Source organism: Cynocephalus volans, chromosome 17, assembly GCF_027409185.1.
Source record: "Cynocephalus volans isolate mCynVol1 chromosome 17, mCynVol1.pri, whole genome shotgun sequence".
Lineage (NCBI taxonomy): Eukaryota > Metazoa > Chordata > Mammalia > Dermoptera > Cynocephalidae > Cynocephalus > Cynocephalus volans.
In genome coordinates, this window is record NC_084476.1 from 14,954,492 (window position 1) to 14,979,982 (window position 25,491).

Below are 25,491 nucleotides of genomic sequence, written 5' to 3' on the forward strand. Positions count from 1 at the left end.
AATGGTAAACATGAAATACTTACACAGCATTAAAAAAAAAAATCAAACTACTGATACAGGGACATGAATGTAAACAGACATTCTGCTGAGCAAAAGAAACTAGACACAAAAAAGTACATACTTTATAACTCTATTCAAATGAAGCTTGTGAGTAGACAAAACTAACCAATGCTGATAGAAGTCAGAATAGTGGTTACAGTTTTGGAGGTTTTGACTGGCAAGGAGCACAAAAGAGCTCTCTAGAATGCTGGAAATGTTCTATATCTTGATTCCTTTGATGATTCCTTGGGTTTATGAATGTTTAAAAATCTGTAGACGTATACAACCTAAGGTTAGTGCACCTCGTTGTGTGCTACATTCCAGGGGGGGAGAAGAGGCCACAGAAGTCTGCAAGGACATACTGCCACATTGTCCTGAAACCCAAACTACCACACCTGCAGTTGTGCAAGTGACTCAGAAGTCCTTTTGACTAAAAGTATAAAGATTGAGAGCAAAAGAAATAATTTGACCAAGACTGGGGGGAAGCCAACCTTAAGCACAAATAACAGGTAAGACGGCAAAAGAACCGCTTCACTGTCGATTCCTTAGTAGTGCTTGATCAAAGTACCTTTTAAGTGTTAGTGTGCCTTACTGTCATTCACACATAGCTGTTTTAATTTAGAGTCCATTTTTATAGGAAAATCATGATGATGTAGAAAGTAGATTGTAGGCATGTCTCACAGTTTTGACACTTTTTGACTCAGACAATATTAGAAGATTGGACTGTGCATATTCCACGGTCTTTTCTCCTCTGCTGTTCTGTGCTTGCATAATATCACTTCTTAAGCTCTTTGCTTGCAACTGTATTGAGCTGCTACCAGGTCCACAGTTGTGCTGTTGTGATGGTCTTTGTAGTATTCTAAGGATAGGGCCCACAGAGGTAAAACAGAACTAAGAAAATAGATCCACTGAGGTAGAGTTTTCATGTTTTCCCAGCCCCTTTGACCACCCTTTGTATGTATGGGGAATTTCCCACATTATGGGTCCCTCCTCCCCAAAGCACAAGCAAGAAAACTCACTTTCCCACCCTCTCTTGGAGCTGGAGTACAGACATGAGCAGGGCTCCACCAATGAGATGTGAAATAAAGATGACTTTAATTTTGAGAAAAGCGAGGAAGCAGGCATCATGCAGAATCCATTTTCTCCCAAGAGTCATTGTAGAAGGAGTCAGCTTTCAGGGACAGCAGTAATGGGGTTTTGGTAGCACGGGTGCGATCTGAGATGTCTGTGTCCAGTGGCAGTAGCAGAGACATCTTCACTGCACCGGTGGCTGCTGCTCCTAGATGCAAAGCCTCTGAGCCTAATTCTCTTGTCCTCCCAAATGTTCCATGAACTATAAAATGTCCTATAATAAATTCCTTTCTGCTTAAACAGGCTAGAGAGGGTTCTGTTGCACTGAGAGCTGTGAATGAATCATCCACTGTGTCAGTCCGGGTTCTCCAGAGAAACAGAACCAATAGAGTGTATGTGTATGTGTATGTATATGTATATGTGTATGTATATGTATATGTGTATGTATATGTATATGTATATGTGTATGTATATGTATATGTATATGTGTATGTATATGTATATGTATATGTATATGTATATGTATGAGTGTATGTATATATATGGAGGGGGAATATATATACATTCATATTTTATATATATATTTATTTTTAGGAATTGGCCCACCAATTGTTGGGGTTGGCAAGCCTGAAATCTAAAATCCAGGTCAGGCTGGCAGGCTGGAAACTCAGGCAGGAGTTAACGCTGCGGTCTTGAAGTAGAACTTCTTCTTTTCCAGAAACCTCAGTTTTTGTTCTGAAGCCCTTTCAACTGATTAGATGAGGCCCATCCACACTGAGAGTAATCTCCTTTAAGGTCAACTGATTGTAGATGTTAATGACGTCTATAAAGTACCTGCACAGCCACACCTGGATTAGCATTTGATTAGATAACTGGGAGCTATAGCCCAGCTAGACTGACACATAAGACCAACAATCATACCCACCAAATCAAAACCCTGGGAATGAATGTTCAAATTATGAACATTAAGATCCTTCACTCTGAAGAAGCCTTCCTTCATGTTTCTGTTTGCAAAAATTTGACATGTTTCCATTGGCATTTTTCTATTTGAAATGTTCCTATTTGTGAAAACGCCATGCACAGTTGCCTATACTAAGCAAAGCCCACCTAACTCAGGCACCTGCATTCAGAAGAGGAATACCCCTGGGATCTCTCCCACCCTCCCATCCCCTCAGCTGCCATCAGCTCTTGGTTGAACACCGTCTGCAGGCTCCTCACTGTTCTGCCAGCTTCCAGTCCTTCCTGCTTGACTTTGTCATCCACCCTACCAGAGGGTAGTCTTTCCAAAACACTAGTCTGATTGTGTCCCTCCAGGGCCATTCTAGTGCTTCTGTCACCGCAGGTCAGCAGTCATTAAGATTTGGTGGCAAGTAACAGACACCAAATCTAACTGATTTAAGCAAAAGAGGAACTCCTGGAACAGCCCATCGGATGGAAGGAAAAGTTAAAGTCCAGAGACGGTCAGGAATTCAGGCTTCCCTGGGGATCTCAGAAGCAAGAACAAATGGACGATCTTTTCAGAGCCCCGCTGTGGGAATGAATCAGATTCCGTCTTCTCAACCTCCATGAAACTCCACTCAGGGACCAATTTTCAAGGAGAGAGTATCTGATTCCCTGCGACTGATTCACAGGCCCATCTGTTGGCCAGGATATGCCCCCCTAGAATGACTGAGACTGAAATGTACAAGTGAGGGAAGGAATCTCGGGCAAAGTAAGGGGTCATATCAGGAGAGGGGAAATAGACACTGGGCAAGCAAGGACAAGACACAGCCACTCCACACCCACTCCCTTCTACGTCAGAGTAAGTGGGGGAGCAGGGAAAAGTTGTGTTCTCTGCATCCAGTAGGGCTGGGAAGGGATGGTGGGAGTTCACAGCCAACTAAGGAGGAACGAGGACTTGCCCAGCCCCAAGGACCGTCAGCCTAAACCCCAACTCCCCCTGTTGTTTTCGGGCCATAGTTCTTCCTGAGAAACACTAAGCCAATATGTGGAGCACTGGGGACCTTTTCTCAACCTCTTACCTTACCCCTCTGTCTTCTCCTCTCTCCGCAGCCTAATAGGGTCCTTGGGGCTGGGGAAAGCGTCTTGGAGCTGGGACTAGAAGCAGATGGCTGTTGACCTCTCAGATCACCACTGCTGCACTCTAGTCTCGGGAGTGAAGTAGGGGAGGACAGAGCTGAGTGGGTTAGAAGGGAAGTCACACCGGTGACTTCTTGCATTTATCTTATTTCATTCTTTTCTTATTTGCTCTCTGTTCTACCTCCACTGGAACGTGAGCTTGATAAGGGCAGAAGCCTTGTCTGTATTGGCCACTTACTGCTGTACCCCCAAACCTGCAATAGTAACTGGCACATAGTAAGCACTTAGGAACAGAAACACTTGGGACATAGTTAGCAGCCTGCATGTGAGGTGGAGGCTACAGCCCATCCTTCTGTCTTTGACCCTGGGCCAGACAGGCAAGATCAGAGCTGGCACTAAGTTGAACCAGGAAGCGAGAAGAGCACCAGCTCTAGACTCAGCGAGACCTGGGGTCTGGGCCTGGCTGTGGCACCTGTGGGGCATGTCACATGGACACTCTGAGGCTCCATTTCCTTGGTTTTGAAATGGCGATTGTACCACCCACCTCATTCATACTGCTGGTGTGTGAATAAGTGAGAATTAAATGTGTAAGATGCACACAGGAAGTCTTCTCCTCACCAGGTGTCCCTCTTCTCTGTTGTACATTCTGTAAGGGAGTGTTGTTTGAATCAGTGATGGGAACTGAGTGCTACATCTCCTGGGGCTGTGGAGTTGGGCATTTTAGGAGGGCAGCCTGAAAAAGGCAATGCGTGACCCACAGAGAGAAATGATGTGATAAAACATCAACACAATGACGGGCCCCAGGGGTCCCAGCAGAACGTCTCATGCTGCAACCTCTAGCACACCTAGCTCGTGGCTAGGAGAAAGGCCACGTTGGGCTTGCCTCTGTCTTAGGGAATGAGACCAAAAGAGATACATAGCAGGCAACTTTGGAAAGAGAATTTTTATTGTCTTCATGAGAAACAGCTGCCGTGAGTCAAGACCTGGATAGGGACAGAGCTCTGGTGGCTTCCAACTAACAGCATGGAAAAAGCCCACCTATTCTCTCTACTTCCTTGGACTAGGGTCTAAGTGGGGGTCCCAAGAAGAATGCCCCACCTCCTTGCCTCCTCAGTGCAAGAACAGATTCAGGCAATAAATTTTTGCTGGACATTAGGTTCTCCTGCTCTATGGATATCTGGCTGAACTGGAAATGGAATCAAATCAACATTCTAAACATTCACGTCAGGACTGATCTGGCATACCAGGCACTGTTCCAGATCACCGACCAGGAACACAATGTTTCAGAATCACCAGTCAGAAAGTCAACATTCTGGAGGGGCACCTAGATTTTTAGAATACAAAATAAGAACCCCCTAGAAGATTTCATCAGGAGCTCCATATTCTAGAATGCCTATATTCCAAATCAACCAGAAATCTGACATTCTAGTTTGTCAACCAGGAACCAAGTGTTCTGGCAGGCTCAGTGAGAAACACTCCTAACTCTCTAAAGGGTTAACAAGGAATTCAGCATTCTAGAATGACACACAAAATCGCAATATTCCAGATAATGGGTGAGACCCAAAGTTCAAAATGTTAACCCCAACACTCCCAATGCCAAATCAGAAAACCGGCATTCAAGACTATCAACCCTGGCCTCAGCATTCTGGAATGACAAGCGCAAAGCCCTGCCCTCCAGAATGCTGTTTCCCTGACCCTCAGAGCTCCGTGGGTGGTCGCTCCACAACAGGCCCGTGGTCCCAACTGGAGTCAGGCACATGGAAGGAAACATAGGGACAGGTCTTGGTGTTGAGGCAGACCAGCTTCTTCAATGAGGCTGTCTTGACAAGATTGAAGCCCATCTCGCCACCAAATGTGCTTGGCTTCCAGTACTCCGGAGAACAGATGGGATTCCCTAGGAGACCCTTGAGGGAAAATGGAGCCCCAATCTCTATCATACTCTCCCCAAAGATGGAGTTTGGCAGGCACTTTTCAAGCAGCAGCCCCGGGAAGAACTCCAAGGCATCAATGTCTCCATATAAGTCTTCCAACTCAGCAGCCATCTCCTTCTCTCCTATAAGGGGGAGAAGCTAGAGTCAGAGTCATGGCGTCAATAGGTTCAATCTGGGGAGGGAAGCTTCTGGGCCCACCTTTTTCTGGGGATAATAGAACTTCTAGAAGAACAATTTGAGCAACTGAGCAAATGCCCTAAAATTTGGCCTGGCTGGCACTGGAGAAGGAAAGCATAAATTGACCGTCCTCTAGGGAAGGAATGTGCCACTGAAGAAACAGTCAAGGGGCCCAGAGCTGCCACCAAACAGCGTGTGGCCTTGAGCAGCTCATCCTGTTTCTCTAGGCCCTGATTACCTGACCATCACGGCAGAGAGAGTCCTACCCATCTTGCTTCCTTCCCCAGGCAGGTCTCCAGGCCTTATCCTGGCCCAGCCCCTTTATCCTACTAGAGCTCAAAGATGTAATGTAGTGTGTCCAAGCTCATGCTACATTACATCTTTGTTATTCAGTGACAGTTTTCTTTCTGCCCTCTGGACCATTTGTCATGAAAGATTAAAGAGTAGAGTGACAAAGACTGCTGTTCCAGCACTATGGCAAACTCATCTACCGATCCCAGGATCTGCCCCACACTGTGAGACCCACGTATTCATAGACAGTGACCAAGGGGAGACAGATGTGGAGCTTCCCCACCCATTTCCTGAGGTCCATCCTCCGTAGGGCACTATACACGGGTCAAGTCACACACTGCATTGGTGGCTCCCAGTTATCTGTGAGAAGGGTTCCCAACTTGGCTGGAGATCTTGAAACACACACACACACACACACACACACACACACACACACACACACTTCTTCTACACTGCCGACGACGACACACACACACACACACACACACACACACACACACACACACACTTCTTCAACACTGCCAGACCTACTGAATCAGCATCTCAGGATCTCTGGGAGAGGCATCTGAGATTGGTGTTAACTTTCTAAAACTGATCCTTATGCAGCTGGTCCAGAGATGGGTACGTAGAAACCATTACACAAAATGAAACCCAAATCTTAGCATGAAATTCAAGATTGCACACAGCGTGGGCCTAACCTGCCATCGCTAACACCGCTCAGCATAAGCCCCTTGCTCCAGCCAGATCTACGGCTGTCCCGCCGGACAGGCACAAACTTTCTCCCTCTGTTTCTTTGTTCTTCCTGTTGCTCTACTAAAATGCCCCTCCCTCCATTCTCCAACTGACAGATTCCTGTCTATCCTTCAAACCCAGCTGAAAAGTCACCTCCTGTCCCCAAGGGACCACCCTGCACGGTGCTCCCGCACCCTTCATAACCCCCACAGACATGGTGCTGGCCACATGTACTGTCCCATTCTGTTCCCTTGATGTCTCCCTCACGTTACTGCAAGTCCCTCGAGGGCAGGGACAGCGTCCAGGAAACAGCTGCTCACCTGTGAGCTCCTGGAAGGAGGTGTAGGGCTTCATCCCAAACCTCTTGCGGTACTCATTGAACGGCTGCAGCCGCATCTCTCGAGAATCCTTGATGACGTCCACGGCCACGTGCAGAACATGGTGGTCCATGTTCCGGCCCCCACCAATCTGCCAAGAGATAAGCACGTGTGGTCTGAGATCCAGGCCAGACTTTCCTGGATCCTGTATGAGGTCCTAGGAAAAGCAAAGGCCACGAGTCCTTTCTGAGTGGGGGTAGAGAGCATACCGCAGCCTAGCAGCCAATGCTGGGGATCTGGCCCTAGGTCTGCCACTGCCATGCTCTCAGGGACCCCCTCTGAGTCTCAGCTTCCTCTTCTGGAGTGGGCTAGGGGGACCTCTCTAGTGGCTCACCAGCTCACACTTGAATTACACCAATGGGTGGTATAATCCCCTGTGAAGGCAGGGAAAACAGGGTGAAAAGCCCAGGTAAGCTGGTGACATAAAGAAGCCTCCAGGAAAAGATTCTGATTCATACAGTTAGGGACTAGGAGTGGAAGAAAGCTCTATTGCTCAGGATGAAATGATAATGTTAATACTGAAGAGAGAGTCCAGTTTCCATAAAACAAGTATAATTGGGCAGGAAAGAAAAGTATAGCTGGATGAAATCATACACCTTGGAGTAAAGCAAGCAGAGGCTGGTGCCAATCCCAACTTGACCATTTACAAGCTGTGGGGCTGTTGAGGGTTGAATTGTGTCCCCAAAAAGGTGTGCTGAAGTCCTAACCCCTGGCTCCTGCAAATATGACCTTATTTGGAAATAGCATCTTTGCAGATGTAATCAAGTTAAGATAAGGTCAGACTCGATTACGGTGTGCCCTAATCCAATAACTGGTGTCCTTGTAAGATGAGAAAAGAGACACAGAAAGAATGCCCTGTGATGACGGAGGCAGAGACTGGAGTGATGCATCTACAAGCCAAGGAAAGCCAACTGTTGTCAATAACCACTAGAAGCTAAGGAAAAGGCATGGAACAGATTCTCCCCTGAGCCTTCAGAAAGAGCTTGTGTCAGCAGGGGCTGACACCTTGATGTTGGATTTCCAGCCTCCAGAACTGTGAAAGAATAAACTTTTGTCATGGTACTTTGCTATGGCAGCCCTAGCAAACTAATACAGGAAACTGGGAAGTTACTTGAGCTAAATTCAAGTTTCCTCATATGTAAAAATGGGGAAGGTTGAGAGCATTTGCCGTGCTCTTTTTGATATCCTGAGAGTCAACACACTTCAGTCACTCTTCTGCCTTCTGCTGGTACAGCACTGGGGCTTTCACACATGTCATCACAGTCATTCCTTGGAAATGCTTTGGAAACCATGCAGCTCCACACAAAGACCATTGTCTCTGTTCATGTCCCCACAAAGAGCAGAAGCCATAAACCAGCCAGCAGCTGCTGGCTGGTGGCAACATATGCTAATTTCAGTCAAATTACCAGAAGGAAACCTAAGTCTATATGGTGCCACAACTTCATGACAGGGCTTAGGGACAAGGACTAGAGAGAAGCCGGGGGCTGAGGATGGGAATGGGGGAGTCAGAGAGCTGAGATAAAGCAGACGGGGGCCTCCAAATCTGGAGAAGGGGATCCATCAAGTTTTGTGCACTACATAATAGCCACAAGAGAGGCTTTTGAATGTTTTAACCACAAAGAAATAAATGCAGGAGGTGATGGATACATTAACTACCCTAACCCGATCATTATATACCATACACTTGTATCAGAACATCCAATTGTACCCAATAGGTATGTATAATTACAATGTGTCCGTTAAAATAAATAAATAAAATTTTAAAAATACTTTTTTTTAAAAGTGGGAATTGGTTAGGAATTCCAGAGAAAGAGAATGTTTTGGTTTGTTAGGGCTGCCATGATAAAGTACTACAGACTGGGTGGCTGAAATAGCAGAAATTTATTTCCTCACAGTGTGGAGACTAGGAGCTCAAGATCAAGACTAGGAGGTGGCAGGTTTGGTTCTTTCTGAGGCCTCTCCCCTCAGCTTGTAGATGACCATCTTCTTCCCGTGTCTTCACATGGCCTTCCCTCTCTACCTGAATGTCTGTATCCTAATCTCCTCTTCTTAGAAGAACACCAGTTACATTGGGTTAGGGCCCACCCTAATGACTTCACTCTGCCTGATTTACTTCTTTCAAGACCTTATCTCCAAATGCAGTCACATTCTGAGGTCCTGGGAGTTAGGACTTCACTACATGAATTTGGGGGGAGACCCAATTCAGCCCATAACAGGGGCTTAAGATTAAGTAAACACTAACTACATGCAGGCACTGAATGTCCGCCTGTTCCTCAACTGCCATGCCCTCTGACCTCCAGACCTTTGCCCATCCTCTGCCCTCTCTCTGGAACACAATCATCCCCTGCCACTAACACCACCTCTTCCCCTGGGAAATCCTTATCTGTGGATCTCTGCTCAGACATCATTCCTTACCCGTAACTCCCAACTCTGGGTCAGAAGCCCTTCTCTGAGTTCCCAGAGCACTGTGGACTTTCTGTTTCATGGTTCTTAACATGCTCTTATAATTCTGGTAACATCAGAAAAACACTTAGCACAGTGCCTAACACACAGTAAGTGCTCAAGTGGTGTTAGCTGTCACATGACTATTATCCCTTTCTAGGGTATAAGCACCAAAAGGACAAGGACCCAAGAACCACATCAGTCTTGTTCACCACTATATCACAGCACCTGGAGTAATTGTTGAATGAACACCTGGTATTGTTGAATGAACAAATGAACAAGAGAATTCATGAGGGAAGGCTCACAATTGCCCTGTGGAAGTGACACCACCCCTATTTTATAGAAGAGGAAACTGGGATTTGGACCCAGGTCTGTTGGAACCCAGAGCCCACCTGCCCTCACCAACACTCCTCTGAGGCTTACCCGGCCAGCGCTCTGGCGAGAGAAGGCGTCCACCAGGGCCTCGACCCCATAGTCTACCAGCATGGAGGTGTTGAACAAGAACTGCTTGTAGCTGTACTCTTGGGAGCCCACCTTGAAGGAGTCGGGCATGAGTGGGTGCCAGTGGTAGAGTTGGTTGAACTCCACGGCAATGCGGTTGCGGTACTGGAACTGGGCACCGAACAGCAGCTCTGGGTCAAACTTCAGCTGCAGGAAGTAGCCACTCAGCTGCTGCACGTACTCCTCGATGACAATCTTGATGGTCTCCCCTGGGTGGGCAAGGATTGGAGAAAGGGTTGGCAGAGCACTGCGATTTAGGCACCCAGCTTGGAAAGCAGGCCAGTTGCTGAGCAGTGCTTGCTTCTTGTTTCTTTATCATTGTGGTGGTTGTTGATTTGGCCATTCCCACTTTGTCTGTTTGTAACAGGATGTGAAAATAGAACTTCCTGCCTCAGGTCTGACCGAGGTCCCAAGACCAGCACCAGCTACTCCCACATTCAGAGAGGTCCTAAACTGTGGTATATATACACCATGGGATTCTACTCTGCCATAAAAAAGAATGAAATTCTCCCATTTGCAACAATATGGATGAGCCTGGAGAAACTTATGTTGAGCGAAATAAGCAAAGCACAGAGGGATAAATACTGCATGTACTCACTTATGTGGGAGCTAAGAGAGAAGGAAGGAAACAAAGGCCGCAGTGGTGCATTGGACTTGCAGAGGGAAAGAACATTCCTTGGGCTACAAAATGGAGTGCGGGAGGGAAGAGAGGGAGGTTGGGGATAATTGGGTGGGGGACACGGGTTACAAACGCAATTTGTGGTAACAGGTATGCTGCCAGTATGAATCTGGCCCTCACATCTTGGGCACGAGGCTTGACAATCATCTTTGTATTTCATGAATATTCATAACCAATTAAAAAAAAAGGAGAGAGAGAGAGAGAGGTCCTAGGTCCAGCTAAGCACGACATGCAGAGGAGGTGTCCAAGAATTGGTTTTGTGATCCTTGGGAGACCACCCTCCCACAGCCCATTAAAAGATGTTGGAGAGAGCACGAAGGATGGAAAACTGGAGGGCTAACTCAGTGAGGGCTGTCATGCAGACACCCTCAGTGAGTGAGGGGGCTTCAGAGAGACCACTCTGAGGGCTGCTGCAGCAGCCAAACAAGGACACTGAGGACAGACGGTGAACTTAGTCCTAAGTATATTTTTAAAAATATATTTCTTGGGCTGGCCAGTTAGCTTACTTGGTAGAGCATGGTGCCGATAACACCAGGGTCGAGAGTTCAGATCCCCCAATGGCCTCCGCCTATATTTATTTATTTATTTATATTTTTAATATATATCTTTTTTATTTTTACATTTTTATCTCTTATATGTTCTTATATATGTATATATTTCTTATATGTTCCTATAATGAGTAAATTTGTCCCCTGCCCCCTCAGTAACCAGCTACAAAGCAAAAAGCCAGGGAAGAAGCAAATTGTAATTCTATTACAAAATGAAAACTGGCCAACTAGATTTTAAAAGAAACTGATGTTTTGACCAATTACCCATTAGACACACTGGCTTTTAGCAAACTGACCTGGAGCCACAGAATTTGGAATCAGCAGACTGGGGTCCAAATCTTGGCTTCACCATTTCTAGCCACCTGAGCTTGGGCCAAGTTAAACTCTCTGAACCTCACGTTCCTTGTCTGTAAATGTGTATTATAATAATATCGGTGTGAAAATATTCATAGCGTTGTGAGTTGACAAGGAACGCATGTAATCTGTTGGCACAGGGCCTGGCATAACAGGGAGTGTCGACACATGCCAACCAGAAGTAGGAGTACTCAGTGTAGAGTACAGAAGTGGATTCTCCCCTCACCATATTTGCATGTTACAAAAGATGAGACTGAGGTTTGCAACCCCTCCCCACTCAGGAAAGAGCCCCCCTCCTGACGGGGTGTAAGTAACATGAACTTTGGTGGCAGCCAGACCTAGTTCAAGTCTCCCTCTGCTGAATGGCCTCAGAGAATTCACTTAACCTCACTGAATCCTAATTTTCACAAGAGTAATCGTATCTGGTTCATAAGATCATTGGGGAGTTAAATGAAGCAGTGGATGTGCAGTGCCCTTGGGGTCCTGCCTTTGGTCACAGCTTCATCACCAGCCAGTGTGCTGGGCAGCCTCCAGCCATAGACTTGCCCTCTCTGGTCAAGGTCTCTGCAATGCTGGGACTTTGGAACCAGTCCCTCATCCCTCTCTGGGCAGTGCCTCTCCCTGATACCTGGCTCTTCCAGCCTCCAGCGAATCAGGCACTATAATTGGGACCAGCCATGCCCAGTGGTGGTGCCCAGAGGTGGACGAAGGGGGTTACTGGTGACTCAGAGAGAACACGGTCTGGACAGGGGTATCAGAGGCCAAACTCCCAGGCAGGAAACCATCTAACATTTTAGGTTGCAAACTCACCCCCGTAGCCTACACAAAAATATCCTGTCCTTGAGTCACCTAAAAGCTACCAAACTACAGGAAGAAAGTTATATGCAGGGCAGGGAAAGTGAAGATTCCTAAAGGCTGGGCAAGCTGGGTTAGAGCTTGCACACACTGGAGACGTCAAGTGTGCATCTGGGTGGAGAACCACAGGGAAACTGAAATTTGAGGTGGCTAATCAAATATGCTGTGAGTCACCCAGCTAGTAGTTAACCATCACAGTCATCCATTTTCGGAAGGCCTACTATGTGCTAGGTGCCTTCTCATTCATCCTCTCAACAAATCCTTACAACCATTCTTTGCTCCAATGTACAGATTTGAAGACTAAGCCCCAAAGAAGAAGAGGGGACTGCTCAAGGTCTCATTGCTAGTGAGCAGAAAAGCCAGGATTCTAATCCCAGCTCTCTGTCTCCAAGCCCCCCACCCTCTGCTTGTCAGGATGGAGGGCATGACCTTCCAGGGCAGGGCTGGTTTGGAGGCCTCACCTATGAGGATAAGGCGGGTCGTCTGGAAGAGCTGCTCATCGTCCCAGGTGGGGTGCTCAGCCTTTAGCAGGTCGCACACACGGTTGTGCTCACGCAGCCAGAGCGTGGCATAGAGCATGAGCCCGGGAAGCAGCCCAAACACCTCCTGGCCCACAGCCATCTGGCTCGAGGGCGGGACGCCCTGTGGGTAGCGCATCAGCACAGGCGCCTCTTCTACGGACGGCGGGTACACCTCTCCGTCCAGCACCTGTGGGAAGGGGCCACCTGGCAACCTGGGGATGGGGCGGGGCATCCACAGCTACCTACAGATGACTTCCTCACCCTCCCACTCCCTCCTGCCTGTCCTCCCCAACCAAGGCTGTTGATTCTACCCCCTGAATCTCTCTTAAAATCAGCCCCCAGTTCTCCATCTCTACTTCCACTACCCTGCCAACCCACTCGCATCTTCCACCCTGACTCCTCTCCCTACATCCACTCCTGCCTCAGAGAGTCCATTCTCTACACTGCTGCCAGATCAACCTTTAAAAACCCAAATTGGGTATCACACACTGGCTTGAAAACCCTTCTAAGTCCTCTCTGTGCACTTGGCAGGAACCAGAAATCCTTAACACCACCCCATGCCAAACCCTCATCTGGAATCCCTCCCACCCTCCATCAATAGGTTCAGCAAATGCTCCCATTCTTACACTCCCTCTGGGTCCCCCAAGCTGCTTCCCACCTCCAAGCCTTTGCTCGTGCTCAACCCTCTACCTGGAAAGCCCTTTCCCCTTCTTGGCCTCTCTAACTCCCCCTTGTCCTTCATGTAACTCTCCATTTATTCATAACTTCCTAGGGAAGCCTTCCCTATTCTCTGAACGCCCCTTACTGGCAGTTAGCACAAGTGTAACTAATTATATGGCAGTTTCTTCATTCATTCGGTAAATATACACTGAGGGACTACCGTCTGCCAAGTACTGTCCTTAGCCCTAAGGATTCAGCAGTAAACTTTGTTTAGACCATGATTCACTATGGTAGCCACTAGCCACGTGTTGGCTATTAAGCACTCGAAATTCAGCTAGCGTGAGTGAAGAATGAAATTTTATTTCTTTTTATTTTTATTTTACTTAATTTAAATTTAAATTGTAGAGCTGATAGTTCAGCTTTTGGAAAACCTTTAAGTATGCTTGGAACAACTTGGGTAGGTGAATGAATTTATTCAACTGTAAATTTTATGAAACCTAAATACAGATCAGATATCTCCAGTGAAAATTCAGCATCCAAATTGAGATGTTCTGTGAGAGTAAAATATACAACAGATTTTGAAGATTAAGTAAGAAAAAAAAAGAATGTGACATAATTTATTAATAATTTTTGTATGGATTACATGTTGAAATGAGAATATTCTGGATATATTACATTAAGTAAAATACATTATTAAAATCCATTTCACCTGTCTCTTATTATCTTTTTTAATGTGGCCACTAGAACACTTTAATTATATTTGTGGCTCACCTTATATTTATGTTGGACAGTGCTGGTTTAGACAAAAAGTCCTCATGGAACTAGCATGCTAGTGTTTATGTCTGTGACTCCTGATGGGCTATGGTTTATCAAGGGCAGAGCCCATCACAACGATGGTCACTGCTCAGTCATCTCTGCCAGGCACATCATAGCCCCCAATTAACATTGTGGAATGATTAAATGAATAAATGCAGACTACAAATGTCCATCTCCTATTGAGCTCCAAAATCCACCTCCCAGGAGGACATGGAAGGCCCTATCTGCTCCTCATTTGCTTCTTGTGCCTGGCATCTTCTCACAGGGTTTACTGTTTCTCCTTCTGGTACACATCTCCAGCTCCTGTGGCTGGCCCTCTTCCACAGGACATGACCCAGCCCCTTCCCCCCAGCAGCCTTTGCTAAGGGAGATTGTGGGAGGCCCTTTCCCACTGCCCCATCCCTGGGCCCAGCACTACCTGGTACTTGAGTTTCCCATCTTTAAAGAGCCGCAGGTGATACTGACGTTCTAGATTGTCTCCATAAATGTGGCCAAGGTCTACCTGAAGACAGAGAAAGGTCCATTCAGATCATTTCGGTCCCATCTCACCAGTGATGACCTGCATGTGCCAAGTTAGTTCCGGAGCAGTCCTGAGCCCCTCTTAGGTACTCACTCCATGGCCCAAGGCCTTGGTGAAGCCAGGGCCCATCTTGCCAGAAGTTTTGAAGAACTGGTGGGTGAAGTGTTGTGCAAAGAAGGCAAACATGAGGTTGGTGCCCTGGGGGTCAGGTATGAACTTCCTCCTGAGCAGGAGGCGACGGCTAAGGAGCTGGGCGTCTGGCAGCTGCTTCTTCCCTGGTCGGGGAGACAGAAAAGAGCAGTGTCTGCCTCCTGTCTCCATCTTCCTGCTCTGGGGGCTTCTGTGCTCACCAAGCAAACTGGCTCAAGCAGGAAGCCAGAGCATCCTCCTCAGGGCACCTCCCCACTACCAGGTGGCCCCCATACCCTGTGTACCAAAAGACCCCAGAAGTATTCATGAGTGAAATGGCTTGATGTTTTGAATTTGCTTTAAAATATTCATAAGACCTAGTGTTTCATAGCAATATAGGGACTAGAGTCAACAACGAATGACTGCATAACTTCAAGTAGCTAGTTGAAAGGAGGTTGAATGTTCCCAAGAGAAAGAGGTGACAAATTTTTGAGGTGATGGCTTTGCTAAACACCCTGATATGATCATCGCACACCATGTAGATGTTCCCAAATATCATACTGTAGCCCATAAATATATACAATTACCATGGGTTGATTAAGAAAAAATAAATATGAAAGAGAAAATGTTTAGAGACAGAAGTAGATTGGAGATTACCAGAAATAGGAGGGAAGAAATAATGAGAAGTTATTTCTCAATGGGTAGAGTCTATATTTAGGATGACAAAAAATTTTGGAAACAGATAGAGGTGATGGTTGCACAGCACTGTGAATGTAATTAATTCCACACAACTGATGCTTAAAAATGCTTCAAATGGCATTTCTTACATTATAGATATTTCACCACAATAAAAAAAATGGAAAAATAAAAGGCAAATGAGAGGGGATAGATGAAATAAGATTGGCAAATTTCAGATGGGTTGAAACTGAAAAATGGGTATATAGTTTATTATACTTTTCTTTCAACTTCTGTGTACATTTGCAATTTTTCCATAATGAAAAAGTTAAAAGAAAGAAAAGAAAAGGAAAAGAAAGGGAAAGGAAAGGAAGAAAGAAAGAAAAGAACATGGATTCCCTGGCCCTGGGGCAGGGTAGCCTGTGTCTGCACCTGGCTCTGCCATTTGCTAACTGTATAAACGTAGATAAGTCATCTCATCTCTCTGAACCTCAGTTTATTCATCTTTAAAATAGGGCAAATGATGCCTATTTTATACAGTGACTTGAGGATTGCATGAGATAACGTAAGCATGACAGAGAACTGGTGAGGTAGGATCTTTTAAATCAAAGATCAACAAACTTTTTTTGTAAAAAGCCAAATAGTAAATATTGTAGGCTTTGCAGACCATACGGTCTGTCGCATCTATTCAACAGAACTTGTGCTGTTGTAGCAGGAAACCAGCTATAGACAATGTATAAACAAATGAGTGGGACTGTGTTTCAGAAAAACTTTATTTACAAAAACAGGTTGATTGGATTTCACCTGTGGGCCATAATTTGCCAACCTATTTTATTTTATTTTTATTTATTTTTTATTGAATGCCAACCTGTTTAAATGATGCCAGTCTTTCTATGTCAGGGGTAAAGACAACAGGTCATCTTAAAGCAGATGTCTGTTGTTATGAGAATAAGTAACGAGAGGCCTTTCTTAATTATGTCAATGTCAGATGAGTTGGCACCCAATGCCCTCAAAAAAAGAATAGAAATTTTTGTGTTCTGGTAAAGGCATCTCTTTACAATACCTTCTTACATGAGGCCCAATGTTGAAAGTCCAAATCAACAGAAACTCTTTGGATTGAAATGGCCAACTGGATTCTTCTGGCAGGAAAAGATATCAAGCACCCCAAAGGGAACTCACCAAAAGGGAAGTTAAAGGAATTTATGCTTTAGGAATAGCAGCTAATCAGGTAAATGAAACCATCATAGTGCCCTGGACACCCAAGTAGGGACATCAATACATATGCAAGGTTCTGAACCTGCAAACGCACACAACCATGGGGCTGCACAGGACCAGTGTTCAGCAGAGACACCATGTGGCAGGAACTGAAGTAAGGGCGGTGGTGGACTGATGAACCTCTCCTCTCCTCTCTGTACTTGAAGTTGAATTGATGGCTCTAAACTGAGTAAACCATCAGGTTTGTGGACATTTAGGGGTGGAGTGGGAAGAAGGTTTCAGGAGAAAGACACCTGGCAATGAAGCCAAGTGGGGTCTTGGGCAACTGAAGGAAAAAAAATGTGACCTTATTTGTACCCTATACTGGTGAACCATGTAAAACTACATACATAAGTAAAGAACCAAACACAGAATTAGCACCCAATAAATAGCACACTATTCTTTCCTTCCTACATTCCAACTTTTAAGTCACTCCCACCCCAGCAGGATCTCACTCATCAGTAGACTAGGCACCCTGGAAATACAAAAACATTAGCCTGACTCTGCCACTGGCTTTCTAGGTAACCTCAGGCAAGACCCTTCACTGCCCATTGCTGTCCTCACCCTAGTTCTGGACGTGTCATACATCTTGCCATGGTCCACCTGTCTGTGAAATGGGTCAATAATTGCTCTCTGCCTGCTTTTTCCTAAAGGGGAGAGCTGAGTACCTCCTGTGACCCCCGGGCCCAGCTCCTCACCACATCTCCATTACCTTTGGTTCCCATGGGCGTAGGGCAGTCTTCAGGCACAGAGGGCAGAATACGGGTATAATAGCTCACGTTGGAGAAGGACTCCCAGCTGATGTAGTCATGGGCTAAGTTGTAGGTGGGGGGGCTGGGGATACGGTTGGAACGCACTGCAGAGAGTAAACATAATGGTGACAATGGTGTTCCCACCCCCAGTTGTGCCGCCTCCTCTTGGGTTGGGGCTTGTTTCATCTGGCGTCATAGAGTCTCCCACCCACAGCCTTTACTGGATGCTGAGAATCCCAAGAACCGGCAGGATTTCTTGCTCCCCCAGATCAGAGGGGCCCTGCTCCACACCCACCTGTGAGTACCAGGCGCATGAGTGTGTCTCGGATGAAGGTGGCATTGATGAACTCCCAGAACCAGCGCCCATGTGTCAGCAGGAAGTGGAAGAGAGAGGGGCTGGGCCGCAATGAATTCCGGAGCCAGGTCCACAGCTCAGCTGCAGGGGCAGTGGGAGCCACTCAGTTGGGCCCTCCTGGCAGGACCAGAAGTAGCCAGGGTGGAGGATGGGGACTGGGGATGAAGGCCAGGATGGAACAGGGTAGTACCTACAGGGGTGGGGAGTGGTAAAGTTGAAACCTTGGGAGTGATGACACATGACAGAGCCGAACCAGACATGAGGACAGGGGACAGGGCCAGGGAGTGTGACTTGCCACAGAGCCCAAACCAGAGAGTGAGGATGAACAGGAGCAAGAGCTCAGGCAGGAGCCAGGTCAGGGAGAGAGGCAGAGCCGGGCAAGGAATGAGAATGGGGCCCGTGGCCAGAGACAAGGACAGGAAGTGGGGAGGAGGAGCTCAGGGGAGCAGGAGGGCCCAGAAGAAAGGGAAGTGGGGCTGCAGGCCTGGCTCACGGACGGTGCAGTTGGGGCCGGAATAGCCCGTGCGGGTGCAGTCACACTGGTAGCGGTCAAGGCCAAAGCGGACACAGATTCCCTGGTGCTGGCATGGATAGTAACAACATGGGTTCACTGTGGATGAGAAACGGGGATCAGAGACCATGCTGGGGTGGCCTCCTGACTCCCATCCAGCCCCAAGTTGGGGAGTGAGGGGGTAGAGACATGGACTCAAGTTGCAGCTCTGTTCTCCATCACTGGGTGGACCCTCTGTGGACTTCAGAGCTCTCCTAAGGCTCTACCTGTTCCCACAGCTATGAACATCAAACCTCCCACCGTGGTGTTTCCAGATCTTTCTCTTATCTCCAGCTTAGCCCACATGAGACCCCCAGGGAACCTCCTCCCTCCCTCCCTTCTGCCACCAAAGGCGGGCAGGGGAAGAGTCCAGACCCCAGGCTATAACGCTGAAGGCTAGGAAATAGCTGATAAGACGCTGTAACCACAGGCTTCTACAGTGTTCACTTCCTGCCTAGTCAGAGCCCAGAAGCAAGAGTGGGGTAGGTGGGGTTCAGAAAAGAAACAAGGATGGGGGGTGGGTGTCCTCTCAGACCAGCCACAAGCTCTGAGCACCTGGACAATAGGAAAAGGAGATCTCCCACCATCCCCCCATTTCTGCAGAAGGAAGGAAAGAGTACCTTAATACCCACTTTGCAGATGGTGAAACTGAGGCCAGAAAAAGGGAAAGCTAGACAGGCCACCCAGCAAGTCACACCAGACCAACTGCCCATCTGTTCACTAACACTCCACCCCCATAGGCTCAGCAATCAAGTCCAAGGAAATAAGTTTTCCAGACCTCTGGGGACAAAGTGCAGGTCTGAGAGGGAGGGAGGTACCCCATTGTCTCAGCTGCCTCAACCCCCATTCCTGATAGGCCCAGACTTGTTCCAAGTCAGGTGGGATCTAGGCTCTAGGATCCTAACAAAGGTCATGGACCAAGGGAACAGGAGAGAGATGGCTGGAAAAAAGTCTCCTGAGAGTATAAGTCGAGCTCTGGCATCTGCCCTCCTGCCTCCTGGAGAACCCCCCACAAGGAAGTCCCTCCCTGAATCTAACCCAGCTCCCTCTGACCACCGCCCCCTTGCTCAAATCTGCACTGCTCTGGTGATTCTCCAACAGCAAAGTTAGAGACTCCTTAGAGCTCATTCGGATCCCACCCCATGCACAGTTCCCCTCACAGCTCATAAAGGGAAACTGAGACTTACGGAGAGGTGGTGATTTGGCCAAAGGAACAGAACAGAGCCAGGCAGACCCAGGACTCCTGGCCCCTGGCAGGAGACTCCTTCCCTGGCCTTACACGGAAAACTCCAGGCTCCCTTCTGCAAATGTACTTCCTTATCTGGGCCCAGAGCCAACACTACAGGGTACTTTTATTCTTTGTGCAACTGATCATTGGGGGTCAAGAGGGTAGTGAAAGGTGGGAGTGGCCTGGGATGAAATATTCAGTCTTCTCAGGGTGCTATGATCAGAGGCCATGACCCTGGGAAAGGTCTGGTCCCTCCAGTCTCAGTCTCCTCGTTTCACAGCATGGGGCTTGACTGGGCAGCAGTGTGCTCCTGGCTCCCATCTTCAGGAGGGCCCCCACCAACATTCCCTCACCAACACAAACAAGCAAGCAAGAACTGCAAAAATCATGCAAATAGTTTGCTAAAGCCCTGGCGACTCCCCACAGCCCCATAATGGCATCTGTGTGACCCTGGCAGGGTGTAGGAGGGAGGGGCCCATGGGAAGAAGGCTGGACAGAGAGGCCTTATCAGGATGTCACAGGAGGACCTGGCAGGCAGGAGCGAGGGCAGGGAGCTAGCAGGACCTCAGCCTTCCCGTCCCATAGCCACAGACCCAGAAAGGCCAAGGAGCCTCAGCTGGCTCAGGGACCTGGTCCCTCCAAGAATGGATTCCTCACCCCTGCTAGAACTCTCCCATTGATCTCTCCCACTCACACCACTCTGCTCACCTGCCTAATTCACCTGCCCAGGAGCCCGTGTAACTCCCCACTGCCCAGCATCCAACCCTAGTACACAAGGCCCTCTGTCACCAACAGGCCAGTCCTACCACTCAGCAGTCTCAGGTCTCCTCAGGACTCAATTTCCCTGTCCCTACCACAGTAGGGATCTCAAAAGGATCTCAAGAGGTCCTTCCAGCTCAAACATTCTGCGGCAGCCCCCTCCCTCAGGCCCATCCCTGACCCAGGCTGTTGCTCCTCCTTAATAAATTTCCTCCACATCTATCTGACCCTCCCGCCTGAGCCCACGCCATGCCTCCCCCAGCAGGCTTTCCCAGAATGTCCACACTCCAGCTCCTCCCACTTGCCCTTGCCCTGGCTCCTGGCTCCAGGTTCCAACTACACCTGCTCTTCTCATCCACAGGCTTCAAGAAAAGGGGCCACACCTTCCCTGACTTTATCCTCCCCCAGCACAGGCCATGCACACAGCTGGGGCTCAGCCCAGGTCTTGGAGGGATCGACCTGCCTGGAGGATCCAGATGTGCTGGCCAGATCTTAACAAATGTTTGTGTAATAGATAAAATGGAGCAAAGAGACTAGCCACTGTCACCAGCCCTCAGCAGCTTGGGTTGCTCTGAGGAGCCGGAAGGCCTCCTGCTGCAGTCTTGGAATTCTGCCCCGGCAGGCAAAAGAGCTGCACACTCCAGACTCCAGATGCTGCTGAAACTGCTGCCCACATCCCTCTCCTGCCAAGACAGGCAGAGCTGAGGTTCCTGCCTCCCAGACCGGCTGTCCAGCTTTCCCACCCTCCTCCCTTGTGTGTTTTCCATAAACACCAGTGGCCCCAAGGCAGGGAAAGTTCTCCCCAGCAAGGACAGCAGCTGTTGCTGGGGTCCCAAGAGAAGACTGGGTGCTGCTTGACCATGGCTGGACTGTCCACAGTTGGGCCTGGTATGCCAGGACTGTAGCTGACCAAGTCCATAACCTTACACACCCACCACGCATGTATCTTCCCAGTAGTGGTGAGCGAGCCTCCCCTTAGCACAATGAGGAATGCAAGGCTCAGAGAAGGCAGGAGACTTGTCCAAGCCCCACTCTTTTGAAGTTTCAGAGCTTAGACTTGAATCCCCTTCTCTTCCCCTACATTTCTCCTCCTGGAGGTGCCCAGGCCTGGATTTGGGGAAAGGATGGATGAGAGAGTCACTTTGATCCACAGGCTGGGAATGACCCCAGGTGAGGTAGATTCATCACTGTTCCTTCAAGGTGGACCTTGAAAATCCTGAATGAATGAAACCAGGACCCCAGAGGGATCACCATTCCCTGCCACAACCAGACTTCTGGGAACTATTCAAACAGAAAGGTGTTCCTTCATTCTAACTTCAATCCCACATGCTTTCATGCCAACCCAGTTCTGTGCTCAGTAGAAGACACCCCTGTATAATAAACCATCAAGAAAGACCTGGGGAGATGCAGGCACTGAGTCAAATTCATCTTGAGTCTTCCACATCCAACACAGGGCCAGGTACCAAGTAGGTGCTCAGGAAAGATGTATTAGAGAGTGGCTGCTCTTACTGACTCTGTGTCTTTGGGCAAGTCCCTTCCACCCTCGGTCCTCATTTTCCTGTCTATCCCATGAAAGGGATGGAACAGGTGGGCTCAAAGGAGCCCTTCCATTCTGACACCCTGTCCCCTTCTCTTCTCTGGGTAGAGCTACTCTATCCTGCTCCATTATTTTCATCAACACGATTCCCTCACCCCCTGAGTAGAGAACTTTAGAGCTTGCTCTCACTGAGTCCTCAAGACACCCCAGAGGTGGGGGGGATCAGCACAGCCATACCACTCAGGAGACACATGAGCCCTCAGGCCAAGCAGCTGGTCCACATACCCTTAGAGAAGAACTGTCCAGGACTGCCTGGCTCCAGAACCCTTCCAAGAGTTTGCACAAGGAAATGTCCTCCAGCCCGAGTCCAGGCTCCAGACTCAGGGCTGAGCATGACTAGGTGATAGGCATAGGCAGAGAACACCAAGTTCTTCAGGATGCGGAGGCGACAGGCTGGACCCAAATCCCCTAAGAATAATATTTAGAGAAGCTCCAGGGCTCTGACTAGCCAGGCCTAGGCCCCAGTTCCTATGCGACGCTGGGTAGGCAGCCAGAGGCCAGGCACCAACACAAGTCCAGACAGCTGGGCCCAGCAGTTGAAAAGCCCAGCTGGAGAGGAAACCTTCTCTGGCCCACAGACCAGCTGTTGCTGGTGATAGGAGGCAGCACAGGCAGGCAGCACAGGCTGGGTTCCTGCCCCATGTGTCAGGGTTAGCTGGCCTCAGGCTCCTCTGGCTGGCACGCACCTCTGATTGCCAGGTCATGACTATCCTTAGCTAGGGAGAGGGCACTAAGCCAGATCCTGGGGCTGGAGAGGACGCACTTGAACACTAAGGATCCCCTGGCACAGACTTGCCCTCCCCCACAGGAGAGGCAGAAGCAACATTCTCTCCTGTATCTGCCCTCTTAGGCAGTCTGCAGCCCTGTCTCCTCATCTCTTAGTCTCCTTTGCTTCTTCTCTGGGGGCAAAATGCAGGCTTTGGCTTCCTGGGACAGATGCCAAGCAGCTTGGGCCTCAGTTTACTCACAGACTCGGAAGTACAAAGGCAGCCAAGCCTTCAGCCCTGCACCCCGCCTGTCATCCATTCTTTCCTTGAGCCTTGCAGGATCCTCCTTCCTTGCCGCCAAGTCATCCATCCGTCCTCGTTCCCCTGCTCCCAATTACCCTCGGCCCAAGTCCCAGCTCCTCAACTTAGTCATGCAGCACCTGCTGCATGTCCTAGTGCTCCCAGTTCTCCCATCCACCTCTCACTGTGCAGACCTTTGCACATTGGCTTCTACCAGAAAGACCCTTACAGTACTTCACAGTAAAGTCTCAACATTTCCCCCACCTGCCACCTCCTTCAAGGTCCAGTTTGAATGTCACCACCCCCAAGAAGTCTCCTTCAGTTCCTCACACTGAAAGGCAGCTGCTGCCTCCCCTGAGCTCCCCACACCCCCATGCTTCCTTCAGCCGTGGCTCTGATCCCCTTGGATGACAGTCTGTTGGCATTTCTGTCTCCACCATCAGACTGTAAGCTCCTCCCAGCCCTGGGTCTCGAGGCCCCAGCCAAAGACTAGCATAAAGCAAGCCCTTGGGAATGGGGGGAAAAATCTGTTTAAACACTTATGATATAAAAGTAAGTCGGAAACAGCTCATAGCGTATTAGTGAACAGACAGAGGAAGACAGGTGAGGTGGGCCCTGTGTACCAGGGTCCTGGATGGGGTCGGATGGGGCCTCAGAGGAAGTGCCAGGCTGGTCCAGGGACTGACAAGATGGGGCAATGAGGGAGCCTTACTGGCCCCAGCTCTGCCACCAACTCACTGCAGTGTCACAGACAAGTGGGCTCAACCCCTCCGGCCTCAGAATCCCTCTCTGTAAAATGGGTCTAACACATCTCCCTGGCAGCGCTGTTGTGAGCACCAGTAAAGTGGATACCCACAGTAAACCCTCTGTAAACTGTAAAGTGCTGCCTCATGAGTCTTCCTCCTCTTCTTTCCACAATCCAGGCTTTTGTTCCACCCAAACCCTTTCCTAGGCACCCTCCATCCTCTCCTTGGCTTCCCCAAATGCCACCCACTCAAACCCTCTCTTCCAGGAGAACTGGTCTGCTTCTGAGTTCCGGTAGACATCCTTCCTCTCTCCTCCAAGCACCAACTCCCTAGAGCATCACAGCAGAAAGCTCAGACGCCCTCTGTCCCCGCCCGCCCGTGCTTTCTTGGCCCCACTTTACACCTAGCCCCTCACACAGCTAGGTGGTGGAGGAAGCTGTGTCCAGGCTGTGCATGCGCAAGTGCACACGCGCGCACACACACACACACACACACACACACACACACACACACACACGCAGTAAGCTGGGGGAGGAAGGCTGGCTGAGTGAGGAGCTGAATTCCTTTACCTGGAACCTGGCACAGCATGGGGGAGGGAGGGGTGGAATTTTACAAAATCGGACTCCCCACCATCCTACTGGTGATGAAACCCAAAGGGACCCAGGTTCCCCTGTAGGGAGTTGGAGGGAGAGCTTTCTGTGGAAAGACCTTGCAAAGTGCCTGGAGTCAGACAGACCTGAGTTCAAATCCCGAACCCACCATGCACGGCCGTGAGCCATCACACCTACTGAGCCTCAGTTTCCTCGTCAGCCCAGTGGGGAGCTCACAGAGGAGGATTAAACACCAGGGGAAGCAGCCTGGCTCTGTAAACGTATTTCCACCTCCCGTCTTCCCAGAATGGCTGATGCGCCAGGGGCCTTCATCAGGGGGAGACCTTCACCACTGGAGTTGGAAACCAGGAGGGGTCCCCAGAAAGTCAGAGGCTGGAGAGAGGAAACTCGTTCCCCAGTCTGTTTTCCCCTCGGCGCCTGCGAGGCCCCCACAGAAAACAGTGGGGTTATTGGGGTCTGCTGGAACAACTGGGGACCCAGCACAGGTGAGAGGGCTGGAAAGGGGCTGTCCCTTCTCTTCATACCGGCGCCAGATCCCAGTCTACCATTCCCCCCGCCCAAAAAAGAACCTAATAGCCCGCTAGCCAAGGCCACAGCCCCTGGAGGTCTTCAGAGAGCCCCCTCCCCCTTCCCAGGCACCTCGAGCAGAAAGGGGAAGCTGGGCCCGCTGGAGGGGAGAGGAGGGAGTTGGACCAGGCCGGCGGCGCAGGACCAGGGGTTCCCCGTGGGCGGGGAGGGGGCCGCTCACCCGGCGCGGGAGCCCCGGGGTCCGCGGGCAGGACCGGGGGCGGCGGCAGCAGGAGCAACAGCAACGGGAACCGGAGCGAGAGACTCCTCCCTGCAGAGGAGAGACACGAGAGGCTGAGCCTGGCATTCAGGGCTCCGCTAGAGGACTCCTGGGCGCGCGGGGGGCACCGGGGTCGGACTCACGGCTCATGGCGCCGAGCGGCTGCTGCGTTGCTGGACGCAGACTGCCGGAGTCCTGGGTGCGTCTTTAACACTGCCCGGGAGCTCTGACCCGCCCGGCCCGTCTCCTCCCCACCCATGCCCCGGCTCCGCCCCCGCCTCTCCCTCCAGCTGTCACCTCGGCCGCCGCCGCGCGCTTGCTTCCTCTGCTCCAGCGCCATCCAAGACACTTTATTAACTATTGTGTGATGGCCACTAAGGAGGTTTTTCTACCGGGATCCTACAAGCACATGAACTTTTAAAGCCTGGTGGCGCCAGAAATGCGTCCG

At 49.4% G+C, this 25,491-nt stretch overlaps 1 protein-coding gene across 2 annotated transcripts; it reads right to left on the bottom strand.

The window, feature by feature from the left end:
* Window positions 1-4,134: 4,134 nt before the first annotated feature.
* PTGS1 (prostaglandin-endoperoxide synthase 1) lies at window positions 4,135-25,227 on the bottom strand. 2 transcript variants are annotated; one of them, XM_063082034.1, is made up of 11 exons: window positions 25,187-25,227; window positions 25,005-25,094; window positions 18,252-18,368; window positions 17,699-17,839; window positions 17,364-17,507; window positions 14,687-14,868; window positions 14,492-14,575; window positions 12,538-12,784; window positions 9,563-9,849; window positions 6,641-6,788; window positions 4,135-5,242 (listed from the first exon to the last, which is right to left on the bottom strand). In XM_063082034.1, exons 1-11 carry the CDS (start codon window positions 25,191-25,193, stop codon window positions 4,887-4,889), a joined length of 1,803 nt encoding a protein of 600 aa, XP_062938104.1. In that variant the 5' UTR covers window positions 25,194-25,227; the 3' UTR covers window positions 4,135-4,886. The 2 variants fall into 2 exon arrangements, with proteins under 2 accessions (XP_062938104.1, XP_062938105.1); XM_063082035.1 differs by lacking the exon at window positions 18,252-18,368.
* Between the last annotated feature and the right edge of the window lie 264 nt (window positions 25,228-25,491).

Bases quoted from the DNA above. Each gene is read 5' to 3' on its own strand.
- PTGS1 (XM_063082034.1), bottom strand. The intron at 14,576-14,686 runs GTGAGTACCTAA...CTCTGTCTTCAG, and splicing joins CCAAGGCCTTGGGCCATGGA to GTAGACCTTGGCCACATTTA. The intron at 9,850-12,537 runs GTGAGGCCTCCA...TTGCCCACCCAG, and splicing joins GACCCGCCTTATCCTCATAG to GGGAGACCATCAAGATTGTC.